This window comes from Chroicocephalus ridibundus, chromosome 6 (assembly GCF_963924245.1).
Source record: "Chroicocephalus ridibundus chromosome 6, bChrRid1.1, whole genome shotgun sequence".
In the NCBI taxonomy this organism is placed as follows: Eukaryota; Metazoa; Chordata; class Aves; order Charadriiformes; family Laridae; genus Chroicocephalus; species Chroicocephalus ridibundus.
The window spans coordinates 19,537,700-19,551,081 of record NC_086289.1 but is presented as its reverse complement, the minus strand read 5'-3'; the positions used below and the strand labels follow the sequence as shown (position 1 = coordinate 19,551,081).

The window sequence follows — 13,382 nt, the reverse complement described above, 5'->3', positions numbered from 1 at the left end:
TTAATTAGGTAGACGACTAAATTAACTATCAGTAGATACATGACATGATTAATCAATACAGAGAACATTCTAAGGGAAATTGGTATGTGTAGCTCAGCAAAAACATTTAAAAAGAGAAGGCGCTGGCTAATAAGTAGCCCTGTGAAAGCTGCAGCTCTTCAAAGCTGTTTCTGACTATTTTGTTCTGCTTAGACAGAAAAGTTTTTTAAGCTTTCGTTTCAAAAGAAAGAAAAAAAAAACAAACCAAAAAACAGAGTAGATGAATGCACACTACTTCCTACTGAGTAGAAACATCTTTAAGTTTTGGCAGTGGGTAGCTGTGATTCTGACTATCCCTGATTACCCTTTCGGAACATGCTGAACTTTTAACAAAGAAGCAAACATTTGTTGGCATTATTTGAAGGACTAGTGAAGTGAGAGTGCAAAGAAACAGAGTACTTTTTCCCATTGGATCGTTTTACTTGCAGAGTTTACCGTGGAATTATTCCATAGCTCCGTACCTACATATAAGAAGTCACCTACGATCAATTAAAACATACTATTAATCAACAAGCCTCATACAATGAGGTACATTACAAATATGGATGTCTGAGACTCATAGCCTTAAAACAAAACACAAAGTAGGCAGCCAGCTCACTAACACCTCCCAAACCAACTAAGCAAAAGCCACAGGCGATACAGCTCCTAAGGAGGATATTACTATTTTTTGTTTTCCCCCCCCCCAATAATTTCAGCTCCGAAAGTCTGTTTTTTCCTTAATTCTAACAGCGTTTGGGGAAGAAAGAGCACGCACCAAGACGGCCGAGCCCCCGAGGCACGGCCGCCCCCGTCCCGGTGGTTACTCACAGTGCTGCTTGGGCACGATCAGCTTCATGGGCGCGTCCGGGCGCGGGGGATGCCGGCAGGACCCTGGGGCCGCCCGAACGCGGTGCACGGCGCGGCGCGAAGCTGCCGCCCGCCGGCGTTTGTGCCGGGCCGCCGCTCCCCGCCCGCCGCCGCCCCATTGGCGCAGGGCGGGCCCGGCCCACGCGGCAACGGGGCCGTGCCCGGCCGCCGCCGCCGCATTGGCCGGCACCGGCGGCCCTCGCTCCGCCCGCCAGGCCGGCGGCGGCGGGAGGGATGGGGCGGCGGGGTGGGGGGGGTGTGGGGGGGATGGACGCGGGATCCGGGCGGCGCTCCGCTCTGCGGGGGAGGCGGCGCAGGACCCGCGGCCGCCCGACCCCGAGCCCGCCGGGCTGCGGCAACGCCGCGCGGAGGGGACCACCCCGCGGTGCATCACTTACGTGGCCTGTGCCGCCGGCCCGAGTCCATCCTCCGGCGCAGCCTGCATTTCTTAGCCGGCGAGCCGTGGCTGAGCGGCGGCAGCTCCGGGCGGAGCAGCAGCGGGTGCGGCGCCTCCCCGCAGCCGCCGTTGCTCAGCGGCTGGCTCGAGGGGTGGAAGCCGTTCTGCAGCAGCCCGCCGAGCAGCGAGCAGGAAGCGGCGGCGGGCGGCGGCGGCCCCGCCGGGGCGCGGAGCTGCTCCCCCATGGCGGCAGCCTCTCCCTCCCCTTTGTCTCCCGGCTCAGCTCCGGCTGGGCGCGGCGGAGCCTCCGCTCATGCCGGCGCCCGCAGCTCCGTGCGCTGGGGATGCGGCGCCCGCCCCCCCGCCGGCGGCGGCGCCGCACGGCGCAGGCGTCCTGTCCGCAGCGCGCTGCAGAGGGGCGGCCGCCGCCCTCCGCCGGGGACGCGGCGATCCCCCCTCCCCGCCCCCGCTAACGTGCGCGTTCCCGACCGCCGCGCCCGGCACCTGCGGGGCTCCGGCAGCCGCCCCGGCAGCGCGGGGGGCGCGTCCCCGCTGGGCCGGTGCGGGCTGGCCCGGGCACGGTCACGCTGGAAGGTGACAGCCGGTGCGATTTCAGCGTGACTCGGCTGCCGTGACCCCGCTGGCTGGCGCGCACCGGCCGCCCCGTCATTGCCGCTTCAGCCTGTCCACGCGTGACTCGGGCACCTCCGTGCGTGTGATCGCGGGTGTGCCCTGGACCCCACACAAAGTTATTCGTGCGTCACCATCAACATTCAAGTTTTTGTCACATTATCACGCCTCTCCTCACCAGCTTAGAGGGTCCGGTGTGACCTTGAATGCGTTTGACCTCGTGCTTTTTTAGTATCTTGGCTTTCCCTGCGCAGCACTGATAATCTTGTGACTGTGATTTACTGCCTGACCACTGACACATCCCAGTGTAAAAACACATTCAATATCAAGCAGACATAAAATAAAACTGGGTGAACTGTGCTGCAGTGTCATATGTATACTTGAAAAGAAACACTAATTGAATTTTGCTCTGCACATGAAGGTCATTTCTTTATACAAACTGGCAGTCGCTGCATGGATGATCGTCCTTAAAGTAAAAACAGGTCACATAATGGCTCCTCCTTACACCTAAAATTAGTACAGGACACAGGCCCTCCACTTTAAAACACCCACAAAGAATGAAGAGCTATTCTAACTGCCTCCAGAAAGGGATACTGTATTAAGAAAATGCTTCATGAGAGGTAACATGACATTCGCTCCACTTCTTGGGTGGGACCAGAACATTGCATTTAGGTAACTGGGAGCAAGCCACAGAAAACACACATGCATGAAGTTGGGGAAATGAAGAACGAATTTTTGAGAACAAAGAACATGTAAAATTTTCCTCCTAAAACCCAGTAACCAGTGTTCTCAAGTTGATAAAAACATTCTGAATTTTCCTCGTATCCTAATGCAGAAGCAACTGCTATAATTACCAGCCCAAAAGCGATGTCCCTGAAGAGGGCAGGAAGGCTATATACATTTACTGCTAGAAGGAGCTGTAGTGATTCCAGAACTGTGAAATTCTTTGAGAACTCCCTAACTTACTGCATTACGTATAAATTAAAAACCAGAAGGCTGCTGCCTGGGCTGGCTGGGACCTTCATACCACTTGTTGGCAGTTGTAGGCGGCTGGTTACGCTTTATGAGCTCTCCTTGTGAATCCTGGCTGCTACTGTCCCCAGCTTACAATGATTGTCCCCTTCTCCATCCCTGCCACAAAAATTGACTGAACATACAACCAGCCCGATGCAGAACAGGGGGTCATCCCTGCAAACCTGTTTTTCTCTGCAATTGCAGCATAACTGGGAACAAACACATGGGCAGTTACTGTACCTCAGCTGAAGGGTGTCAACTTTTTAAACTTCAACAAAAGCAAGACCACCTTTAATTGCATGCTCACAGTTCCTTGTGGTAGGATAGCAGCCTGTCCACTGACTCTGCAATGGGATAGAGTACCTGTTTCAAGTACCATAACCAATTTTAGGCACTAAATTTCTGGAATAACTAACAAAGGATTAAACGAAAACATCAAGTTTTAGTCTAGGAAATTAAAGATTTGAAGGGATATTCAATTTTGGGACAGGTAACAGCAAAGGAAATAACATTACAGTTGCCAAGAAAGCAGAAAGAATCCGTAAGGGATAACGGCACTTTAGACTCCAGGCAGACATTTCCTAGAATGAAGTTAGGCAAGCATTAGACTGCACCAGAAGACTCAACTCGCCATTGCTGCAAATTTTTAGGAAAAGGTAAATATCTGTGAGGAACAGTCTAGGTAGAGCTGATCCTGACTTAGAGCAAAGATTAGGCATGGCCTAGATATCTTTCTGAGGTTCTTAACAATCTTTTATTTCTAATTAAATGATTCCCTAATATTTTGCTGTAAATATTGTACAATTATTCCCAGGATAGAAGTGGACTAGACTATGTTGAAAAGAAGTAGGTCAGGAAAATACTGTTAGGATATGATCCAAATCACTGACAAGTTCAGGTTCAGTGTAGACCAATGGCACATAACAACCACAAACGTCACCTCAAATAATGCTGGAGAAAATATAAAAATGGAGAAATGTTAAAGACTGTCCAAATCTATTGACAGGTTTTATATACAGGGACAGACTCACTTCCAAGTGTGTAGTTTCCCTGATCTTGTAAGCTCTCCAGCAGGAATGGATAAAAACACTTTCCAAACTTTTTGTGTTGTGTAAAGATCAAGTTTCAAACCAATGTGCTGCTTTATCAAAACAATTTCAGAATCTTGTACTGATTAACATCACATGAACTGATTTCTGCACTGCAAAATACCACCTTTTTCATATTATTTTTGTTTACATTTGTTTAATTTTGGAATGAGCTCTTAGAAAGGTTTTACATACCCCCTTCATGTTTGATTTCAGAATTCTTCAGCTCTTCTGCAATGTAAATTAAGACAAAGGGAATAAAATTAAAGTATATTTAATGTATTATGTGATTATCTGTAGGAGTTTAAAATGAAGGAATCTCACGTCTTCAGATGTGTATAGCATTGCTTATTTTGGGCACAAGCAAACTACAGTGCAATCCACTTGGCATTCAGGGGACAAAGACCTGAGCCTTTTGCGCTAATAAAATTGAAACTGGGAGCAGACGAACTGTTCATCCTAGTCTGCATCAGGTAGAACGACAGCATCCCATTTCCTGAACTCCCTGCCTGATGCAGTGATGTAGACAGCCTGCGCTCTTCTCATATTCTGCAGGGGCTAAACCGGTCTTACATTATACTTAGTATTTGAAAATCTGGAATGTCATAGAAAAGACAGTCCAGAAGAAATATGACAGAAGTGATAATGTCACCTCCTCAAAACAGGGCAAAAAGTAGAACTTAAGCGTCCTGCTACTCTCACAGTTGAGCAGTTGGCTCAAGACCTGCTGTCTGCCGGTTTTTTTATCCATGTTATTTATGAGACAATGCATCACAGCACAATGGGCTGAAAGCAGGTATTATTTTTAAGAGGTACTCCACTCTCTTGCATTCATACCATATATACACATTTGGTATGTTACTGCCTACTCTACATCCCTTTATATTAATTTCTGTATATTTTCTACATATTTAAGTTGTTGCAAATCAAGAACTGGGTGGAACATACAATATTCATCAATGAAGTCATGGCATGCGTTACAGGTTCAGTTCCTAACACTTTGGTGCAACCAAAGTAAGTTTTTCCTCTTCCTTTTATCATAACTTTCTAAATAAACCCTGTGAGCCAATTCAGTTTTCAGTCTAACTTGCAAGACAACAATCCAGGCAGAGGTGCAATACTGATAAACAAAATCGAGTATGCTTCCAGTTCTTCCAGTATTAACGTTTACTCAGTATTTCTGTCTTCCTTTCTGAACAGGAGTAGGTGGAAACTACTTTTTTATTTTTAAATATTTTCCTATATATTTCACTGTAAACCAGCAATCTGGTGGGAAAAGGACTACAAACACAGAGTGTGCTGAAGAATCCAGGACACAAATGGACTCAGAACAGTGAACAAGTCTGCTATACTGACTCACTGCTTATTACACATTTGCATGGCAAACACTTCATGGATTATTCCGTACTTGCCTGCACTGCAGATACCCAGCTTTTTATCACCTCTATTTATGTGTTTATAAACACAGAGAGCCAGGCTGCAATTCTCTAACTCTGTGAGTCAGCTTCAGCAAACTAATGACTACCTTGTGGTTAAGATACTCTGCCACAGGATCAAAAGTGCTGTGCTCCAGCCCTTCCAGTTTCAAAACCAATGGAACTAAAAAAAAACCAAAAAAAACCAACAAACAAACAAAAAAACCCCCACACACCACAAAAAACACAACACACAAAACCCCACCCTTTCAGGTATGTTATCAGGCAACCTGGCCTGAAATTTTTAGGAACCTATGAGGATTAGTTCCTCCTCCCTCATTCTGTGGGGCTCCCATATCCCTGGTCAAGGCTAAGCTAAAATAAGCACCAAACAGGTGCAGTCCACATGTAAATCCATTATCCAAGAACCGAAAAAAAAAAAAACAAACCAAAAAAACCCCACCAACTCGCAAAGCACCAGTGGTGTTATTCTAATTCAAAGCCAGCCAGCTACAAAGCTTTGGTCATATTTTAGAGAGAAGTGGTAATGAGGAGCATGTACACATCTTTTTCAAACGACACGAACTGTATTATGCGATGCAAAGAGTGTAATGAAACAGACTTCTGGCATAGTTGCCTGTGGATTTATGCTCAAGGGGTTGCTGGCGCCCTGCCATTCCTGTTTGTATTTCCATGCAGGTTACTTCTATGTTTATCCTGTTCCTATATTACAGGAAAGGTCACACTATTTCTTATTCAATTTTATCCCTTTGAAAATAAAGCAAATACAGTACAACTTAATTAACATAAAAATACTATGCACTTCTTGCAAAAAATCAGATACTGTTGATTTGTTTTAGGCATATTGACGTATCACACATATGAAAAGTGCCAAGTCTAGGAGTTCAGTATTTCTTCCTAATTTCTTTTCAGAACTGGGAAAAAAACCATACTTTTTTGGCACATGCAGGACCTTCAGTAGGCACATTTAAAATATATTTTAATGCTCCTTTTCCCTTACTTTAAATTGTAGGGCTAAGAGACCAACAGTCAAACATAACCATATAATGACAAATGACAGATGTGTAAATGAAATGTGACAAAACCGCTCTAAAACTGTGTACAATTCTTATCTGGAAAATGCAATGGCAGAGTGTTTAAAGAGGGACCCGAAGGGCTCTAGTATTATCAGTGCGACCACAGGAAAGCTAAGCCTTACTATGACAACAGCTAGCTAGCACAAGAATTCTGCTTTCCCCAAATACTAACACATCTGAGAGGGGAAACCGATTGCAGATGACAGAGGAAGTGAAGGGCATAAGTTCAGTCATACACCAAAATCTTTACCAGATTGAGGCCAAGAAAGATTATATTGAGACCATCAGTTCCGTCCCTCCCTACCCACCTCCTGGTGCAGGCTCCTTTCAATTATACCTTCTGTGACACTTAAATAAAACCTGTTAATTTAATGAAGAAAAGCCCTGTTCTCCTGCACAGAATTGAAGTTCATCTCCCCTTCACTTTCATCATGGGAGAGAAAGATGGAGAAAGGCACTCTGAGCAGGAACTGAGCTTTGGTGGTCTGAACAGTCCTCAGGAAGAACGTTTTTTCACTTCATTGATGACAAATAGGGCATAGATAGATTTCCTGGCCCAAGCGCCAGCCTGAGTGTCCAGGCCAGACAGTATGAATGCTACCTGGAATAAGTTGTCTGGACTGGGACATGACTTAAATATCTAACAACAATAGCCTGGACTAGGGAATAACAGTCAGAAGAGTAAGTAAGCGTAGTCTGGTCTTACCAGCCTGCCCATCCCTGTGGTCACTCTTTGCAGCGGTCCAAGTGGTTTCTACAGTTATTCTCTGGCAGTTCTGAGATGAGGTTGGAGATTGTGGTTGCCATTTTTCATCCCAACTGAAAAAAAGCATGCAGCAGTCACAAAACAGTGAGAACCTTTTCCTTCTAAAGCCTTCCCTGCCAATACCTCTGGTTCTCTATGTTCAACTAGACAACTTACAACTCAATTTGCAGGTGCATTTACTCTCCACAACTTTAACTGATCCCTGGCAGAGATGTTAGTGCCCTTCTTTTATAGGAAACAAAAACCTTCAGTGCCCTACTTCAAACATTTCAAATAAAGTCCCCAAATTAATAAACATTTAAAATCTAGTCCTTGATTATTGCTTAGGAGTACAAGCCAGTGCATATAAAGTACGTGTTGGAGGTGAATCATCTTTTTTTCCATGCCACAGTCTCTATTTTGCACAGAGGTTGTAAAAAAGGAAAAGCCAGGTAATGGATTCAAACTGTTAGGTATGTAAAAAAGCTAAAATTCTTGTTTTAAATACACTCCCCTTTGCCCCCCTCCACTCTATCTCATACCTAAGTATTTGTCTCAGTGTACTACTGCTTATCTTTAACTATTAAACTTAAATATACAAAATGTAATTGGAAAACATGCAAGTTCTCAACCCACTGATTGAGAAATACTGTTCATCATCATAAAAAAACATAAATTATTGCAACAAGTAGCAGAGCATTTGGTAGAGAAAACAATGGCCTTTGCTCCTGACTGCTTCCCCATAGATAATTACCCTCACGTGTGTATACATACTCATTTTGCTTGGCTAAATGTCTTCACTTTCCTTCCCATTCAGCATTTTTATATGGTCCTTCATAGTGCCATCAGGAGGAAAGTGACAGTTTCAAAGCAAGCACTTTGAAAGACAACAGAATGACTGACAATTACAAGAGGCGCTCTCTTCCTCATGCAGCACTGCCACTCTAAAGAGGAGGAGAAGCTGGTTCTCCTATCACTACTCAGCTGTGTGGACATTTTTCACTTGCAGTGATCTGTATTCCCAGAGCTTAAGTGCTGACATGAAATTCCCATGGATATTAATGATTACAAATTAGGTAACAACAGGGAGCCGGACTTTCTATGCCTATATGTGAAAGAGGAAATAAAGGCATCTCTCTGAACTATTCTAGCTAGACGCACATACCTCCAATCAGACAAAACTGGGTAACTCCTCTAACCCAGGATGTGTCCACCATAGGGTAGAAAGGACACAGAGCTTTTATTTTCCTTCTTCCAAACTAGTCCACAGATGGGAATCCACATAAAATAGAAATACACCACAGCTTTGGTACTTCTCAACCACCTTCAGTAGCAGGGAAGCATGTGTCTGAATGAGCATTTATGCACAGGGTTAAGCTCAAATATCACAAATAATCTCGATTTTAAACTTTTGTACTTGAACAATATGACTTTGCTTTCGGATAGATAAGGCAAAGATTTGTTTAGGTTTTTGATGAATAAACATTTAATATGTCCTTGTGAGATTAAGCTGAAACCACAGACAATAAAACTCAAATGCTAATCTTTTTATAAATACCTTTTTTATCCATTTTTGCAAAGAATAAGAGTCTTGTGTAGGAAGGGGCTGTGCTATAAAAGACAAATTTGTTCCTAAAGGCTCCAACTACCTAGTAACAAAGAAGGGAAACAACCAAACATTATGCTAACATTGGGTTGGTTTGCCATAGTTACATCCTCTGATATTTCTGGGATTGGTGACCTTTCAGAGTAAATATTACAGTGATTAGTCTGTCCTGTGCAATGCATTTTGTTTTGTTCAAGAGGCCAATTTAGAGCTTTCAGGTTTTCACAAGGTCAATACAAACTATGTACACACACAAAAAAGCAAACCAGAACTATAATCATAGACTTCTGTCTTCTCATTTGATACACTGTGAAAAAAAACCAATATAAAGTAACTTCCAGGGTCTCTCCTGCATAGATGGCAACTTGCATTTCACTGCAGGAACCTTAGTGTCTCCAATATTTATTTTTTTGTAATACAACATAACTAGTATGAACACAAACTTGGTCTAACGGGAATTTAAGACTCAAAGAGACCATCTGGGTCATCAAAAAAAGTTCTTTGAATCAATGATTAACCTGAAAGGGTCTAAGAAACATACACGCCAAGTACCACGGAGCACAAAAGATTTTCTATTATTTCGTAACATATGACTGAACACCTTGGGACCAAAGCATTATTTTGACACTCACATACAAAGTCCTAATTATACACATTTATTGTTCTTTTTTAGTAAATCAGACTCCTTGATCTCATCAACACTGATAACCAAATTTGTTGTATTTATCTTTAATTTTGACATGGAAGTCAGATAAAGAAGCTACAGAGCTACTTTTGGTGCCACCAGCATTTCATACATGGGAAGAGAAAACAAAAGCATTGTGTATCTCCTGTACAACAGGAGACAGAGATACCTTTTTTTTTGTTTACAAAACCTCTGTATATCCACTGAAAACAAAACTCATAGGGCTTAAGACATCAATCTCTCATATTTTTTGCCTGACTGCTCTAAAAGTAACAAGCACCAATTGATTTGCCTTTCCTCCATTTATAAAAGTTACTTTAAATACCAAAGGAGACATGTACCTTATCTTCATTCCATTTCCTCTTAGAAGGAAAGGAAAAGAAAGAGAAAAGAGAACAAAAACATAAGCCCAAAAGAAAGGTACTGCTACCGCATCAGATGAAGGTATGAGGAAAATACTGCTGTAGCGGTTACAAGGCGTCAGCAGTCAAGGACTGCAAACAAGGGGTTTCTCACAAATTACATGACATGGTCTAGTCTCCATTCACAGGCACAACTGAAATCTAGTAAAAACTGGAATTTATATGCCTGACCTGAAAATCCTAAACCAATAAAAGTTTTCTGATTTATGACCTCCTCATTATTGCCAGTTTTCAGACCCTAGAACCTCCCAAAACATACAAACTAAACAATGCCTACACAAACCAAGTCATTTTCAGAGCAGATTATTTCCCACATTTTGAGGCAAATGCAAACAGCACTGGATTGACACATCATTACTGTTTTCATAGGGTTAGCAAAGACTGCCTAATCAATGAAAACATTAAAAAAAAAAAAGAAAAAAAGAGAAGAGAGATCTCTTTCCTGCAGAGAGAAATCAGAGTGGAACCCTAGTTTCCGTGTACTGTCTTCCGTGTACGACTCTTCCCCCCCATTAACCAAACAAGTTTAAATTTGATTATAAGCAGACTGACTTCAGTCACAGCACAGACTGGCATAAGGAAAAAGGAAGAAGACATTAACATAGTTCTGAATTTAAATACTTTGCACTTATGTAGTACTCTGTACCCACAGGTCTTCAGATACTTCACAAACTGTGAATAACTGCTCTTCTCACCTTCCATTTAAAGAAATAAAAGGAATAATGCTAAACCAAAAAGTAGTGACAGAGCTGAGAAAGGACTTGCAGGCAGGTCTCACCTCCATATTCGGATCAGTTTGACACAAAATGGAAATTAAAATAACCATGCCCCCCAACTGGAAAATTTAGTTGCAGAGTCATTTTCAGATTTTTAACTCATTTGCCTAGTCAGGGTCAGTGCTGTATTGGAAATCTGAAAGACTTCTGTTTGAAAAACATCAGAATATCTTAATTTTCTTAAAAGGAATCCTCATTTTTCTCAGCCAATCATAGATTCAAGAAAAAGTTTCAGTTCCCCAGAAGCTGTAATCTCATCAAAATTGGCTAGTAATCTAGCAATACTTTGGGTTGGCCAATTAGCAGTCAAACTTAAGATTTCATTGGACAGAACATGCTGTCTTCCATTTGATATGGCAGGGCCCTAGAAAGACTCCTCCTTCATGCTGCTTATTGAAAATAGGATTCATTTAGGTTTAAAAAACAAACAAAAAAACCCACCCCTGCTTGCAGTTTCAGCAAATTAACTCATCAGTATTAGCTTCCTTTGTTGAAGCTCCTTAAACCTATTAGAAACATACATTTTCACTTCACTGACATTTTGCTGTTCTGCTTGTAAAATTCAGTGAAAAGCATGTACATCCACATAATTTATGTCATTGGGCTGTTACCAGCGTGATCAAAGTTCTAGGCACACAGGTTACTGACCTCAAATCATGCTGGTTGAAGTCCTTGTTTGAAATAACTTATGCTATTCTCTATGTCAATAGTTCTCTGATTTGTTGTCTACTCTATTTACAACTGAAGAAAATAAAGAAATAGAAAGTACTACTCAATGCGGTTTTCTTAAGACATTCTCCTTTCTCAGTACAGGAATAATTTCAACTATACTAGCAAATAGCTTACTTTTTAAGAATAAGGATGTATAGGTACCTGCAATGAACATGAATGATTTCTAATGGTTTTTTTTTGAAACTTAGTAGTTTCCCAATTTAAGAATCATAGTTGAGAAAAATGAACATCTCACTAAAATGTACCAGACTTTGCTCTTCATTACTTCAGCTGAAAATCATTCAGAGCTATTACAATAAAATTGTGTTCCATATTTTCATTGCATGATGAAGGCCCAACGTGGAGGCAACATCTGACTTCTTTAGGGAAGAGTGTATGTACAGCCAAATGAAACTGGGTTCCCAGCCACCAGCGACACCGAACTTTGATACGAGTTAATAATACAAAGGACAGGAACAAAGGTAACTGGGGGAGAAGAGGAAGATGAGCAATGAACTTGCTTAATAAGAGGCCAGCAATCCCAAATTTGTTGTCTGTGTTCTCTTCCCATCATGGGCAGGCATTGGCATTAGTTGTGGTTTCATCAGTTCAGACCTGCATTGTGATACCACCTTACAAACTGCACGCAAGGAGGAAGCGGGGAGGGCAGGGAGAGAAAAAGAAACAGAAGACAGAGGGGGTTACAGACAACAATATGGTACTATATCCATCCCAAGCAAAGATGGCATGGATCTTCCCATCATCTCCATATCAATGTTCTCAATAATATTCATCAACCAATTTATTAAGAATTCTGAGGTGAAAAGTTTATTTATAGGGACATTCCTGTGATGAGGCTTTAATAAATCCCAGTTCATGGACAGAAGGAAATACATACCACATTAGATTTTCCTTGCCCAAGTTCACTGCTGAGATTCTTGGGGGCCATGGCTCCTTTAGAAACCCAGTAGCTTACTACACCATCCAGCTAAAACTGAAAATGAAAAATCACATAAAGAAATCTGGCATGTGTACCACATCCTTACGCAGCACTGTGGCAAAATTTGCAGGGTACAGCTACATTTGTTATACCTGAAATGAAGCCTCACGTTTATTTGTAACAGCAACAGCCATCTGACTAAAACAATAATAAAACTATAGAATCTATTTCTGAGTCACTTTTCTTGGATAATTAATTTGCCAAGAGCATGAGTCACCCAGTTAGAAATGAGCTAGAGAATGACTCATTTCTAACTTTATACTAGAATTATCCTTAAAATAAAAGGATACCTCCCTTACCCCTAAGTTGTTGCACGTTTTGGTTCTTTTCACAATACCAAAATCTGCTTTATAGAGAATATTTGGATTAACTGTTGGAATAGCTATCTTCATTTCATAATGCCATTCACCCAGGAAGATCTTATGGTGCTTTATAAATGTGTGTGTATTCTTCAGTGCACCCACATATATGATGAAGCGTGACAGCATGACAGTACTTGGCAACACTATACAAAAGCACCTGACTGGAACTGCAGTCAGATCCTATAATCAGTTGAAACAGCAAAGGGAAATTCAGGTGCACAAAACCGAATAACTAACAATGGAATTTCGCCATTTACATCTCATTTTTTGCAAAATGGTGTTTATTCTGACTACAGAGGGTCAGATCAGCCAGTGCTTGGTAACACTCATCATTTCAGTGGAAACCTTTCAGTTTCTTCAGATTTTAGCTGTGAGCAGACTTTCAGTAGGGAAGCCTGACCTGTTTCAAAACTCTGCTTATCCTTGGCTGCAGTATGTTGTGACAACATCAGGCAGGGCAGCATCAAATTAAGAACTATATTTTGAACTACGTTTGGAAATCCTCTCTATCTCTACCCTGCATGTCTGGATATGCCCAAAAGGCTGCAA

At 42.3% G+C, this 13,382-nt stretch overlaps 1 protein-coding gene across 4 annotated transcripts in view; it reads right to left on the bottom strand.

The window, feature by feature from the left end:
• PANK1 (pantothenate kinase 1) overlaps positions 1-13,382 on the bottom strand; it is a 48,187-nt gene that overhangs the window by 26,911 nt on the left and 7,894 nt on the right. The window contains exons 1-2 of one of the 4 annotated variants that reach the window (XM_063338485.1): positions 12,370-12,460; positions 7,233-7,345 (exon numbers count right to left, since the gene is read on the bottom strand). In XM_063338485.1, the coding sequence (XP_063194555.1) occupies positions 7,233-7,345; positions 12,370-12,374 (118 nt within the window). In that variant the 5' untranslated portion in view covers positions 12,375-12,460. Of the gene's footprint in view, positions 1-846; positions 997-1,283; positions 1,724-7,232; positions 7,346-12,369; positions 12,461-13,382 lie in introns of those variants that run through there. The other 3 variants (XM_063338483.1, XM_063338484.1, XM_063338486.1) reach the window with 3 other exon arrangements.